Genomic DNA, 15,746 nt, shown 5'->3' with positions numbered 1-15,746 from the left:
TTGCATTTACTGGCAAGGTTATCAACAATGGTTACATAACGATGAATATACAGAATGACAAAGAAAATACCAAATTGCCTAATAAAATCATGCAAACAAGAAAGTGTGGAGCGCTACTTTGATAATCAACAAAAAATATAACAGAATGTTACATTTTGCCACGTTTTCGCGAATGTTCTCTCAAAATTAGGTAGTCCGATTTATAGTCTCCAAGATCTGAAGCATCTGCATAACACTCATTACTTACTTGTAACTGATGTTAAATCCTGTGAGATTGTAGGCAGCGTCACTGAAAAAATGAAGCAATGCATAACCGGAAGTGGCAGCAACTTCTGGCACAGTTTCATTATTATCCTTTTCAGGAATGATAAGTCCACTAAAACAAAAAAAAATAATAATTAACAAAGAAAATATCTAACAATACACTTCAGTAACTTAAATTCGTCTATAGGAAAATGGCACAGAACAATGTCTAATAGTCATACAGTCATATTTGCAGACAAAAAAAGCATGCATGAATGAGCCACCAGGAAAGTTGTAATGCATCCTCGCGAACATTGTTTAAATATAAAAAGAGTAAACAAATACTAACTACATCATCTGCAATAAATATAAAGTTAACGGACATATCAAAATGGGTCTTTCCAGAGCAAATTACATCAACTATGGCATCCATTTATCGTCGTGAAAGAAAACTCATATGCGCACCACGATGAGAATAAATAGCATGGGCTGTAATCTCTACCATCCACCCAAAAAGATCTATATCTTAACTGAAAGTGCAACAAATTCAAAATAAACTGCACTGCTGCCCTGAGCAAATACCACAGCAGAAATATCAAAATAAAGACTCTGGGAAAAACATACTTGGATGTCAGATTCCAAACAGAAATGTAGGCTGAGGACACTATCGGTAATCAGTCAAAGATGTACATACGCATAAAAAATGAGCCATCAAGGGCGAACAAAAAGGTCCCTCACATAAAAAGCTGGTAAAAATAAAAACAGGACAATGGCGAGAGAACTAAATGAATTTAGATGACTTTTCCAAGTCTTCACTGAATGTTTTTAATCACTTTTATGTCAGGACCGGAGACTCAGATTATGCCTTCTTTATTCGCTTTATTTTCAAAGCAGCACATTTTTAAAAAACAGTAACCAACTACATTTTCCATGAACAATAGGGAAAACAGTCTCAACAGGAGTCCTTCCTCGCTGTCCGAACTCAAGCCAGCCAGCATAGTCCCTTCACACGGTTTGCTCTTCCTTTGCTGCCCCTCAGCAAGATAAGTCGATTTTTATGCTTCTCCTGGTTTTGGAGGTTGGATTTAATGTCTTTAGTGTCGTTTTTGGTAGCGCTTTTGTCAATTCTATTCTGGCAGGTTCCCTGTGAGTCGCGAGCCGCTTAGAACGAGCCTGACGCGACTGCTGTTCCCCATAAGGTGCGGTGTGGTCCTCCTGCCGCCAGGAGGGCGTAGTGCTCCCTCTATGGGCGGCGGGGGTCAGGCACAGGAATTAAGAGTTCTGACGAGCGCAGCACTCCGCCCTAGTTTAGAGGGGAAGGTTGCCCTAACGCCAGAAATAGACCCTAAGATGGCAACCTTCCTGGTGAAGTTGGTAAGGGACCCTAAATAGTGTGCTGATTGCTCCTGGCGCACATGTCAGGACAAGCTGATGAATGCAGTGGGGCCGGTCACCAAAATTCTTGACATGGCCAAGGTATCCAGGGCCCGGATTTCCCCAGAAGTACTCTCAAGCTGAGCGCAGCGTGGGATTGTGTTCAAAGGGAAAGCGAATTGAGCACTCCACTGAGAGAAGGTGGTCTCTCCGGATTAAGGTGGACCCAAAGATAGGTGACCTGGCTTCTTCGGAGGCAGGCGCCGTGGCCCAGAAGGGTTTATTTGGAGACACATCAATGTGCTGGGCAAGTTTGTGGCGACTTTCACCTCAGTTGATAGAGACCAGTCGAACATCAGGAAGGTCTTTTCTCCCCGGGTTTTCAAAAGGAACAGTCGTGGCAGGGGCGCACGACTGTCCGCTTCTCCACCCCTGACAGGGAACAAGGCTCCGGCGTGGGCAATACCAGGACAACGCCCGCTTCAACAATTTCTACCCCACCAGAGGACAGATCTCCGTGGCCGTGAAGGCCAGCAACATGGTGCTGGAAAAGGTGAATGCGATACCCTCAGCGAGCTTGCAGGTGGGGGGGGGGTCACTTGGCACAGTTTTTCATGGATTGGGTTTCCCCCACAAGTCCAGGGCTTCCAGTTGGAGTTTCATGGCTGTCCACGTCAGCTAAGCCGGTCCCGTCCCATCTCCTTTTCTCAGCGAGACTCCGAGCTGATACGCGTAGAGGTCTCCGCCCTCCTCCAAAAAGGAGCAATTTGCCAGGCGGCAGAGCATCCCGGTGGCTTCCTCACCAACATTTTCTTAGTCGACAAGGTGGATGGCCGCCGGAGGGCAGTCCTCAATTTCAAAAGTTTCAACGAATGGGTGGTTTACCGCCACTTCAAAATTGAGGGTATCCACCTGTGCTGCGACCTCTCGACTGGATGGTCTGGCTCGACCTGAAGGACGCATACCTGATGTTCCTGTCTTTCCTCCTCATCTGCTTTTTCTGCAATTCAGGTGGGAAGGGCAGGTTTTCGAATTCACCACACTCCCTTTTGGACTATCCTCCGCTCCATGGTGCTTCACAAAGGTCCTCAGACTGGAGGTGGAGTTCCTGATTGCGCACGGTGTTCAAATAAGGTCTACTTGGACGACATGCTCTTGCCGGATCAGGGCCCCAAAAGGCTATCCGGTCAAACGAAGACAGCGATGGACCTCCTCCAGGGACTGGGGTTGGTCATGAACGAGAAAAAGTTCTTCCTGGCACTGGTCCAGTGTGCAACCTTTTTAGGTTTCAATGTAGACTCAGTCTCTTCCTCTCTGATTCTTCCCAACAAGAAAATGGCGAAAATCAGACACAAACTGCACCAGACCTTGGCAAAGACGCACATATCCTTGCGTTAGCTGGCGCATCTTGTGGGTCTTCTCTCCTCCTCGATACAGGCCATTTTCCCCAGGCATTTGCATTATCAAGCCATGCAACGCCTGAAGGCGCATCACCTCAGGAAGGGATTGACGTACTTCTAGTCAATACCGCTGCAGACTATGTAAGAGACGAGATGAAATGGTGGCTCACCCACGGAGGAGTGGAATGGGCGAGCGATATTGGGTTCCGCTCCAGATATCATTGTGTCCGATGCCAGCCGCTCCAGCTGGGGTGCCAGGTGCAGAGAGTTCTCCACAGGTGGAGCCTGGTCCACTCATGGACAATCATTGCACATCAACTGCCTGGAACTCCTGGCAGGGTCATTTGCAGTGAAATGCTGGACAAAGGACAGGGTACAATTGTGCGTCCTCCTCAGAATGGACAACATCTCTGCGGTCCGGTACATCAACCACCTAGGTGGCACCAGGTCCAGAATGTTGGCAAACCTAGCCAGGGACTTTTGGCACTCCTGTCTAGACAACCAGATTTCGATGAAGGTGGAGTACCTTCCGGGATGGGAGAACGAAGTGGCCGACTGGCACTCTTGTCATCTCCTGGATGCCATCATGTGGAAGCTCAGGTCTTCTCTCAGTTGTAGGAGAAATGGGGCCTCTTATCCGTTGACTTTTTTGCATCACAACTGGATTATTAGTTACCGAGATACTTCAGTTGAAGGCCGGATCCTCAAGCGGAGGCGACGGATGCATTTATCCAGGATTGGCAGCAGGAGTACGGCTATGCCTTCCCTCCAGTTTTCATGGTTACGCAATTGTCTGGGTTACTTCACCGTCAGCAGGTAGAGGTGGTGTTGACCGTGGAGGTTTCAAGTCTGGTTTTGGTTCTACTGGAACTTTCTTGGGATTCTCCAATCGGACACCCCCACCTTCCTCACGCTCTCCTCAATCCAGATCTCGTTCTCCATCATTTGGTCACCTCCAGGTCTTTCGGGAAATGCTGAGGATTTGCTCACCAAGGCATGGGCGGTAGCACGACCAAGAGATACCGGTCAGCATGGCGCAGATGGCGTCATTGGTGTGAGCGACGGAGTGTCGATCCCGTGTGGGTAGGTGTAGTACACATCCTTAATTTTCTGGCGAGTTTTGCGGACAATGGCTTGGCTTACCGGTCAATTAATGCCTTCCGCTCCACAATTTTTAGCCAGTCACATTATTGTGCAGGGCTCTCTGGTGGGTGAAAATCCATTGGTTTGTCGGCTTCTCAGAGGGATTCGCCTCTTCCCCCCTCCGGAATCTTGGTATTCAGTCCTTTGGTACGTGAACCGCGTGTTGAACCTTTTTCTTTCCTTGCATCCAAACAGGTTTCTGTCTTGTAAGGAAGTAACTGCCAAATTGGCAATGCTGTTATGCCTAGTCTTGTGCAGACGCAACTCAGACGTGACAGACTTGGACCTATCAGCCAGAATGTTTTCCCCAGAGGAGGTACCGTTCACAGTAAGTAAAAGGACCAAGAGAAATACCAGGGTCATTTCGCACCCAGCATTTCCGGACTACCCTAAACTGTGTGTGGTGCAGTGCCTCCGTGCTTATGAGGAAACTCGCCCTACGGGTGAGAATCAGCTGCTCATTGCGCAAAGTAAACCGTGCAGAGCAGTTTCGTCTCAGACCATCGCCAGATGGGTGCGTTGGGTAATGCAGGAAGCACAGATTAATACTAAGCAGTTTGGTGCTCACTCGGTGAGAGGAGCGATGCCCTCTAAGGCTTTTTCCCTAGGAGCATGATTGGAAGATCTGATGCGCTCAGCAGATTGGTCCTCCAACTCCATCTTTAAGAGGTTTTATTTCAACTGGTACTGGAGGTGGCAAGGCTAGTAGTCAACAAGATTAGAACTGGCATAATCTGAGCCTCTGGTCCGGACATAGGATGAAATTTTGCCTAGCTGTAGTGCTGGTATGTTTCAATTGTATTAAGGACACAGAGGCGAGGATTATCCCGCCCAATGACCTCGGAAGATGTGGACCCTTCCCCGTTCTAATGTAGGTAAACCGTTCATGGGTCTTTAGAACTGTAATAATGACTTGATGACCTTAATCATATGCTGTTGTTTGCTTGTGCTATACTGTGATTGGTTCCAGCTCAGTCTTCTGACACTACCTATTTTGCAGGAAATTATTATTCCAAACAAGAAGCGTGAAATCAGACAGGAAATTATTTGCGGAAAGGAAGAGGAAACAGCGTGAACAACAAAAGTTACTTACCTGTAAACTGTGGTTCTTCAGTATTTGTGTCTTTCATAGATTAACATGCTTGAATAATTCCACGTCGTGGAGGTGGGAGTCCCACGGTACATAAAATAGTAGTAAGAAACATATATATATTTATTACCTACTGGCGGTCGCCAGTAGGTAGTTATAGTTAGGATTGGCTACCATAGGAAATTCCGAACATTCTATTGGGAATAACTTTGGCGCCGATTGAGGGATCTGCCTGTAATTTTCCTTAAAATGGTCTCACTCTGCTCCTTCCCTGAATGTTTCGGGGGGATTCGTGAAGTGGGGGCTGAGAAAAAAGGGGGGTCCCAAAACGTGTTTTCTCCATGTTAATTTCCATATTTCCATAGGACAGTCTGACAAGTCTACAGCCCGAACCGCTGAACGGAATTACGCCAAACTTGGCAAAATTGTAGGGACTGGTACGTAGATGTGCCTTTGCTAGGTTTGGTGAAAATTGCTCCAGTGGTCTTTATGAAAATTAACTTCAAAAACACATATATATCTATAGGCGTGCTCCGAGCGCTCACTGGCGCGCGTACCGGGGAGCGCACCCGGCGCGCGTACCGGAGTGCGCACCCGGCGCGCTACGGGTGTGCACGAGCGGAAAGCTGATTGGCTGTCGGGTGTCTGTCAACATTCTAAACAGTCCGGAGAGTCCGCCATCTTGTGTCTCGGTAGAATCGAGACACAAGAGGTGAAAAAAGAAAGGGGGATATAATTAAAAGGGGGCAGAGTAGACACCCCGTGACCCCCTAGGTTTTCTGAGGGGGGCCTTGAAGGACCCTGAAGGGCAAAAAAATGTTTTGTTTTTTTTAAAAATATTCGCGGGGTAAGCGCTTGGTGCGTTCCCAGGTGCGCGCTCCGGTACGCGCACCTTAAGAGCACAAATGGGAAAACAGAAATGTAAAATATGTAAAGAATACAGCTCTTTTTTGAGAATTGGAGGTAGTTCTGAAAAGTACTTTTTTTTTCTTTTTTTGTAGAACAAAAACAGGGAATGGAAACTGCTCAACAGGAGCAAAAAAAAAAAAAAAAAAAAAAGGGCTGGGAACGGGCTGGGAACTCCAATGCTCGAACCATGAGCAGAACACTTTGTTCCCCATAGCATAGTAGCTGATCACAGTCTCTGCATTTAAGAACGCCTTTATTAAAAGCAGGCTGAATGTTAGGAATCAGCTCTTGCGATCGCCCCCTCACTGAAGTAGTTGCTCCTCCGGTTGAAGTAGAGGCCCCATCACTGGGAACCTCTTGTGCCAGAGCCCTGACACTCTCCCGGGCAAAATTCTTGGGGTGCCTCCTCTCCACATGGCGAATCATTGTGGAGTTTCCAAAAGAATATGTCTTGGTGGGGTCACCCCGTGACAGGACAGTGTGACAAATCCTGCACTCCACTTTGAGCATTTACTTTTTACTGGTCATTAGGAATGGAAAAAAACTTCCATATGAAGTGTTCTTTTACTTTTGGTTGAGGAACCTCTTCATCAAGAAATTCATTGGAGTCATCTTCACTGCTGGATTGTCTGGCAGCCATGGTAATCCAAGATATTATTCCAACAAAGATTCGACAGCAAAAAGGCAGGTCTTGCAGTCACAAAAGTGAAAGCGGAAGCGAAGGAAATAGGTAGGGATTTCATTCTTTGTAAAAAAAAAAAATTTTAGCAACCAATGAAAAGAGTTATTTTAAGGTCACATGACTGGACGCGCTTACGCTGCGCGCACCGAAGCGCTTCCGGGGGCACTTACGCGGCGCGAACGTAGGCGCTTCCGGGGCCCTTATGCGGCGCGCCTAAGTGACGTTTCGATAGCTTTACGGAAATGCTAAATCATTTTCATTTCGTACATCAAAAATACTGCTTTTATAAGTATGGTACTAAATGTCTTGCATTATCATTTACTTTTCATACTTTTTTTTAACGACCGCAGAAATAGCGCTCGCGGGAGAGCTTACCTGTGCGCGCACCCTGAGCGCCCCAGGAAAAAATAAAAAAATAAAAATGGAAATGTATTATTATTATTGGGGGAGGAGCTTCGCGCGTTTCCAAGATGAACGCGTGAGCACAGGGCTCCCGAGACCCTTTCCGCCTCCCGCATCTATCCTGCAACGCATCCTGATTTGGACGACGGGTACCTTTTGCTGATGCCCTGCTGATACAAAAACCTTTTTTCAAAAATCGATTTGGCCGCCGGGAACCGGACTTACTGCGCCTTGAAATTAGCAGCCTATATCGTAGACCATCCACGGGCTTGAGTCCTCGAGGTACCCAGGTGGCAATTGAACAACAACGGCTGGTGTGACACGTCCACTGCCCCTGTGGTACTTTCGGTTTCGCTCTTGGTCATTGTTGGCGGCGATTTTTGGCCAATCTGCACGGCTGACCTGATTCTGCTGCCAGTCCTACGCTTGCTTTTGATCCCTGCCCTCTCGCCTCTACAGGCTTGCCGTGAAGTGGACCATTCTGACCAGATCTCAACGGTTCAGTCGGAGCTCGTCGCCCGTCATGGCGGGTTAGGCGGACGCCGAGAAACGGGCAACCAGGGGCTCATACCGAGGAGGGGTTACCCAGTCCCAGACCATAGAACGCTTTACTCGCCCTAAAGGATCCCCAGGCGGAGCGAGCAAGGTCCTTGAGGAGATTGGCGATGGTCCTCCTACATTTGAAGAGACGACATTGAAAGATGTTCTGGGCGCCATCGCAACTGTTAGAACAACTATGGGTCACCAGTATGAAACCCTGACTATCTCAGCGCTGCTGTGAGAGGTCGCTCCCCTGGCTCCCTGCGTGTCCTGGTATCGTTGTGTGGCGTTTGGGATCTGCATTTACATCTTGTAACGCTATATCTGCACTGTGACTCGCTCTGTGGGCTGCGCTAGAGGTATTGCATTTTAACCTGCTGCGCGTTTATTGCATTTAGACTGCTGGGACGTTAAATATTGAAGTCTGCCTCACACCTTCAGATTACAATTAACAGCTGCGCACTCACTCTCATTGTGCCTTTGCTTTCTCTTCTCTGGCGCTTTGCTGAGAGTGCTTGACCATCCGCCGCCATTTCGTCGTTGTTGTTGTTTGCACGGCAAGGCCATCCTTTAGAGCACGCCCCGCCTCCCAGCTGAGCCTCCCTCGCCCCTCCCGTTCCACCCACTTATGTCAGATGCTCTCGCGTGCAGCGTTCATGCGCAGCGATCGCGCCCCAGTCGCGCCGAAGGTGCGCCAAAGGTAAGCCCGTCTACGCCCGTCTGCGCCTGGACCGCGCCCAGCGCCAAACCCCCTGGTCCTCGCAATGCCCAGCCCTCCCGCATTACTTACGACGCCTCCACCCTCCTATCCCTTAACCCCGGACGCCTCTCCAATTGCGCCCAAGCCGCCCCTGGACACACCCATGGACCCTTCTCTTGCATTTCCTGCAAATTCGATGGCACCCTTCCTCAAGCGCCTTGAGACCCTCTGGGTATGTAGCGCGCTATATAAATCCATTTGACTTGACTTGACTTGACTTGCAGCTAAGATTGACACGGTGGCGATCGAAGTCAATTTTATTAGAACGGACTTGGGGGAAACCAATGAGCGGGTCAAGTCCCTGGACATCAAGACTGCGAGTCTGACCACGGATGTCTCGGATCTCCAGGCCGAAGTTCGCAATCTCCGGACTTCCAATGACTTGTTTGCCCACTCTTTGTCCCTTAAACAGTCTGAATATAGGGCTCTGGTGACTGACGCGGCCAAGGCAATGAATCGTGAGCAGCAGGGGCGTTTGTATGATGTTGGTGATAAAGCGGGAAAGTTGATTGCTTGGCTGGACAAAAGGGATAGATTGAATCGGGTGGTGGGTGGTGCCTGTTGTTGAAAAAGTGGATGGTACGCGAGTGGTGGACCCGGTTGAGATAGTTGAGGTCTTTGCCCAGACGGTTTATGTGCCGGTCTCGGATAGGCCAGAGGAGGACTCGCACTTGTTGCTTCGGGATATCGCGCTGCCTAGCCTGTCGGAATCGGACAAGGAGCTTATGGAGGCGGAATTTTCCACCGCTGAAGTAGCGCTCGCTATCCGCTCACTTTGTTCTGGGAAGGCCTCAGCTCCGAATGGTATACCAGTTGAATTGTCCAAGCTGTGCCCTGACAAAATGGCGCCACATCTTCGTTGGATGTTCTCGGCATCGCGAGATCTCGGGTCTCTTCCCCGGGACCAGAGACTGGCGTCCATTGTGGTCATCCATAAAGATGGCAAGCCCCGTGAACACTGTTCATCGTATCAGCCGATTTCGCTTTTGAATGTGGAACCCAAAATCCTGGCGAAGCTCTTGGCAAACCGGCTGATTACGGTGATCAGTGACTTGGTCCACCCGGACCAATCCGGCTTCATCCCCCATCGCAACACCGCGCTCAATCTTCGCCGTCTTCATGGCGTCTTAGAAAGGGCGGGGTCTCTTGAGGAGTCGGCCATCTTGGTTTCACTTGATGCCTCGATGGCCTTTGATACGGTGGAGTGGCCATATCTGTGGGCCGCCCTTGCTAAGTTTGGTTTTGGCCCCAAGTTGACCGGGTGGATTAGGCTCCTGTATGAGCAACCACTGGCTCAGGTGGTTGTCACGGCAGGGCCTCGGAACCCTTTGCTCTCGGACGCGGCACGAGACAGGGATGCCCTTTGTCGCCACTCCTTTTCGCGCTTGCCCTTGAACCCCTGGCCGCATGGTTCCGCTGGGAACCTTCGCTTAAGGGCATCCGATGGTCACCCGACTTCGAGGATCGTATATCGCTATACGCCGACGACATATTGTTGTACCTTACCTCTCCCCGTAAATCACTGGGTGTCCTATTTGACGTCTTGAGTTCCTTTGGGAAGAACTCTGGTTTAGTTATTAACTGGGCCAAGTCTTGTATCTACCCGCTCACGGGAGACTTACCCTCTCTACCCCGCGTCTGCCCGACACCCGTTTCTAGAGTCGGCTTTAAGTACTTGGGGATCTACATTTCATTGGACCCCACAGTCCGCTATGAGCGGAATTTGTTACCTCCGCTTTTCCGGCTTAGGTGGGATGTTGCGGCGTGGTGTGGCTTGCCTCTGTCCCCCTTGGGAAGAACGGCCCTGTTCAAGATGATGTCTCTCCCCCCGATTCTTGTATGCTATCCCAAACACACTTGATTTGGTGCCGGCTAGCTATTTCCGCGAAATCTAGGGCCTACAGAGGAAGCTGGTGTGGGGCGGGCGACCGCGCATTGCATTGGCAAAATGGACTTTGCCCTGGTACGACGGTGGTATTGCGTTGCCGGATATTAAACGCTACTACTGGGCGTCCATACTGAGTGCTGTTAACCATGCCATGTACGGTCCTGTTCCGAATCCCGCATTCGCGATAGATAAGTGGCAGCTGCCCGGGGGCGACTATAATAGAGCGCTCTACTCTAGAGCCGCCAGGAAGAACCTGACTGGCCTCACAGGGGTCGCGGTGCGAATATGGGGTAGTGCAACCACGGCTACGGGATGGACGGACAAGCTGACTAAAGCGACCCCCTTATATGCTGCGGAGAAACTGGGTGGTCTATGGACGTCGAAGGGATTTGATAGATGGGACCTTATTGGTATCAGTAAAGTGGGCGACTTCTGGGCCAAGGACAGAGTTAAGACCTTTGATGATCTCAAGCGGGAGTATCAATTAAGTGACCGGGAATATTTCCGATATCGCCAAGTCCGACACGCACTCGAATGGGTTTTCCCAGCTGGAACTACGATCCCGGAGTCTTCCTCCCTGGAGGATAGAGTGCTAGACGGGTACGTCCCTGACAGCACTATCGCTCTCTTATTTATAAAAAAAACTTATGAACGACCGCTCAGACCTTCTTGTACAACTTCGGGGTGCCTGGACTGGCGATGGGCTGGAATTGGATGATGAAGACTGGCAGGCTGCGATATCCTCCCCTAAAGAGGTCGCGATTCCGGCACGTCTCAGACTGGTGCAACTGAAGATTGTGCACCGTGTCTATGTCACGGGTCCACGGATGATACATATGGGTTATTCTGTGGATGGGCTGTGTAGGCGTGGTTGTGGTATGGTGGCTACCTTCCTTCACATTATATGGGAATGTCCGGAAGTGGTGGTTTTCTGGAATCGAGTGCATGCGGTGATGGGTGAAGTGACGGGTGTTGAGTTATTGCCGGAGGCTAGACGCTGCCTATTGAATATTTGGGAGCCGAATGACTGCACTGCTGCTCAGACTCAATGGGTCACACTGGGCAACATGATCGCGAAACGAGACATAGCCCAATTGTGGGGATCTCAGAGGGCGCCATCAGTCTCAACTTGGAAAGAAAATATGGACTGGTCCATGTTTAGAGAAAAAATTGTGTATGTCTCCCATGGTAGGCTCAAGAAACTGGGTAGGATCTGGGCTCAATGGAATTCGTACCGTGGAGAGATCTGCACTCCCCCTTTCATTGAAGCTCCTGATATTCCTCACTTCCCTTGACTGTGCATTTCAGATTCTTAGCTTCCCGTTGTATGTGATGTATCGTTTTGCTCTCGGCCCCCACCCCCCTCTCCAGGATCTCTCCTCTTTCATAGTATTGCATATCCATCGTTTGTCTCCTCCTGCCGTATGAGACAGTCATTACATTGCACAGTACCGCCTCGATTCTTTTTTGTGTTCAGTTTTTGTTATTTATTTATGAAAAATATAAAATGTAAAACCTTTCACTTATCCTCTTGTTGCCCCATGTTTTCCACTATATCGTGACTTTTCGCTGCCGGGCCATCGGGTTGTCGGCTGATGAGCTGTGTATTACTGTACTACTGGTGTTGTGTGCAACTGACCGGCCTCCGTGGTTGTAGGTCTGTAACTGTACTTTCTTTTTACAAAATAAAGGTTTTCAAAAAATATATATATATATATTAATAATACTTACACAAAACAGCAAATAAAAAAATAAAAAATCGTAGGTTACTAGCTCGATATAGAAAGGAATTAGCTAAAAAATCTAAGAAATTCAGTCAAAATAACAGGTTTCACAATCGTTATAGTTAGGAATTAGCATTTAAAAAACCATTGAAATGCACTGAAAAAACCATAGGTTTAACAACAGTTATAGTTAGCTGGACATTTTACTCACACAAAACCATTGAAATTCCCACGTTAGTTAGACTCACTATAACTTGCGTGCCCGCAATCCACTGCTGATGATGTCACATATTACATCATTCATGACATGCTCAGTGACATCACTGATGACATTACTGATAATCTCTAATGACATCACTGATGACATCATCCAGTGTCTGTTTCTGTAAAGTTCTATACATCATTTGTGTGTTACTGTAAAGTTTAAATAGGTTTTACATATTCAAGAATGAGTGGGTGTATAAGTGTCTGGAGAAGCATTTAGTTGGTGCGTGACTGACTGTGAGTGAGTGATTAAATGTGTCTTACTGAATGCATGGGTTAGTGACTAAACTGTCTGTATGTGTGCATCATTAGGTCTGTTGTGTAAGGTGCTGCATGTGTTGATTAGTAGCTATATAAGTGACTATATGGGTTATTGATTGGTTGCCCAAGTATTTGTATGTGAGGGTGAGTGTGTGTGGGAGTGGCTGAGAGTTGTGTGACTGTGCATAGATGTGTGAGCAGTTGATTCACTTGGTGTATGGGTTCAAGAGTGCATGTGGAAATAGTTGTATGGACGGTTGACTGTGTGCATGGATGTGTTGGTGAGTGAATGGATATCTCAGTGCTACATGTCCAAGTAAGTACATATGTAAAACACAGTGCATGTGAAAGTTGGCATATATCAATGACTATACAATATGCTCTATTGAACCGCCAGACCTCCCGAGGCTTCGCCAGGAGCAACAACGCTGCCGTGGCGCGGCGCAACTTTAATTTTAATCAGTGCCTGGACACTTTTACTCACTTTGCTCACTACTTCAGGGGCTGCGCTGAGGACATCGCGCACCCCTTGTCCTCCTGGGATTCCCTTGTCTGCCGCCGCCAGAGCGCCCCACGCTGAGCGTTCCCTCCCCCTCTGACGGGCAGGTCACGAGGGCGGGGACGGGCGTGCCTACCATCTTGGGCTGCTCTCTGGTTGGCGGGGCAGCTCCTCTGTCCCTCCCCCCCTGGCAATTTCTTCCTGCCAGGCGAGTCCCGCCCTAGCTCAATTGAACCGCCAGACCTCCCGAGGCTTCGTCGGGAGCAACAACGCTGCCGTGGCGCGGCACAACTTTAATTTTAATTAGTGCCTGGACACTTTTACTCACTTTGCTCACTTCTTCAGGGGCTGCGCTGAGGACATCGCGCACCCCTTGTCCTCCTGGGATTCCCTTGTCTGCCGCCGCCAGAGCGCCCCACGCTGAGCGTTCCCTCCCCCTCTGACGGGCAGGTCACGAGGGCGGGGACGGGCGTGCCTACCATCTTGGGCTGCTCTCTGGTTGGCGGGGCAGCTCCTCTGTCCCTCCACCCCCTGCCACGCCCCTGCTACTTCCGGTCCCCTACTTATGACACTACTATCCCGGCCGCGCAGCGGACGAGCGCAGCGGGCGCGACGAAGGCGCGCCGAAGTTGCGCCTAAGTTAAGCCCGTCTGCGCCCGTCCGCGACGGGCCGGGACCAGGGGCCACCACCCCTGCCTCTTCATTGTCATACACGCCTGCACAACTCCTCGCTTGCACTGCTGATGTGCCTCTTCCCCATACCCTCATGCAGCACCTTGTTGCATTAGATATCTATGTCCCCCATTCAGACTGTGTTGTGTCTCCACGCCCCACTCTTTCCTTGCCTGCTCAGGACACCCGGATCTCCCCCCATTAGACCCTCATCACCCCCTCACACTGCTTCTGCCTATCTCCTCAACACTCGCTCGGCAGGCAAGCACCAACTTGAACTGTTCAACCTTCTAACCACAGACTCCCCAGATATTCTGTTTTTAACGGAAACTTGGTTTTCTGAGGCCTCTCTCCCCGACATTCTTGCCATCCTCCCCGATTCTTATTATGCCCTCCGGGCTGACCGCCCCGTGGGCAAGACCAGGGGGGGTGTCGCTATGATTGTTCGATCCACTCTTCAATTCCAGCTTCTCTCCCAATCATCTATAGCTGGGGTGGACTTTCTGGTCGCCCGCTCCTCTAATCTTTCTGCACCTCTCACTGTCGTCCTTGTCTATCGCCCTCCACTGAGCATGCCCCTGTTTGTGGCCTCCCTGCAGGAACTCCTCGCTACGCTTGTAGTTAACAACTCCTCTGTTCTCCTGCTAGGTGACTTTAATTACTGGCCTGGCGACCCCAGGGAGGACTTAGCGTCCAAGGACTTCACGGCCACTCTTTCATGTCTCAACCTTAAGTCCGATGTACTGGTCCCTACCCACAACCTTGGTCACATTCTGGACCAAGTCTGGTCATCCCAGGACATAGTTTCCCCCCCCCCAGCATCCTCCCTTATACCTGGTCCGATCATTCCCTCATTTCCTTCACTATCAACATTGGTTCCCCTCACAAACCCACTCGTCCCAAGAATGTTTTCTCACGTGGCTGGAATCGCGTTGGTTTGCCTTCCCTCTCTCATTCCCTTGCTTCTTCTCCTCCCGACCTTACTGGCATTTCCCTTGACTCACAGGCCGCTGCATTTGGCAACTGGCTATCTTCCGCATGCGATTTAGTAGCCCCTCTCAAGTTAGTCAAGTCCATTCGTCCTCATGAGGCTCACCGTTGGTTTAACTCGGAGCTCAAGATCCTCAAATTGGAACTTAGACGCTCGGAGCGCCTTTGGCGCCGTAGCTACTGCCCCGACCTCAAGGCCAAATACAAATCTCTTCTTAAAGAGTACAAGAAGGCAATTCTGGCCACAAAGACCAAGTACTTCTCCGAACAAGTATTTCTTTCGGCCAACAAATATAAAGAAATCTTCTCCTTGGTCAACAATTTGGCCACCTCTGATCGTGCTTGCCCTCACTTTACTCCTTCCCAGGCCCTCTGCTCTTCTTTAAACAACTTCTTTATCGAGAAGATTGTTAAAATTAAATCCAACATTTCTGTTACTCCTTTTACTCCACTTCATTCTGTCCCCTCTGTGCCTAAATCTTCCTTTTCCTCTTTCCCGCCCCTCTCCTTGGACTCTTTCTTAGCTCTGCTCACTAAAACCAAGTCTGGCTCTCCCACTGATTGTGCCCCTGCCCGCATCCTTAAAACCCTCTTCTCTTCCTGTCCTGCTACCCCTCTTTCCCTCCTCAATGCCTCTCTTTCCACCGGATTGGTCCCTTCTTCATTTAAATCTGCTATTGTTTCCCCCATTCTTAAAAAACCCGGTCTTGATTCTTCTCTCCCTTCTAACTTCAGACCCATCTCTCTTCTTCCCTATCTTGCTAAAATTCTGGAATCCTACGTTACCTCCTGTCTCTCTACTTATGTCGAACAGAACCAACTCCTTGCTTCTCACCAAGCAGGTTTCCGCTCGGGTCATTCGACCGAAACTGTGGTGCTAGCCGTCCTTGACGAGCTCAAAGCTA

General features: G+C 49.4%; 1 protein-coding gene across 1 annotated transcript in view; it reads right to left on the bottom strand.

Moving 5' to 3' along the window:
• Positions 1–15,746, bottom strand: part of ATRN (attractin) — a 960,574-nt gene that overhangs the window by 821,412 nt on the left and 123,416 nt on the right. Inside the window, exon 4 of the mRNA XM_086964304.1 lies at positions 248–376. Within this exon, the coding sequence (XP_086820430.1) occupies positions 248–376 (129 nt within the window). The remainder of the gene's footprint in view (positions 1–247; positions 377–15,746) is intronic.

The sequence above is a fragment of the Lissotriton vulgaris genome, chromosome 3_2 (assembly GCF_964263255.1).
Source record: "Lissotriton vulgaris chromosome 3_2, aLisVul1.2, whole genome shotgun sequence".
Classification (NCBI taxonomy): Eukaryota; Metazoa; Chordata; class Amphibia; order Caudata; family Salamandridae; genus Lissotriton; species Lissotriton vulgaris.
This window is presented reverse-complemented; position numbering and strand designations above follow the sequence as displayed.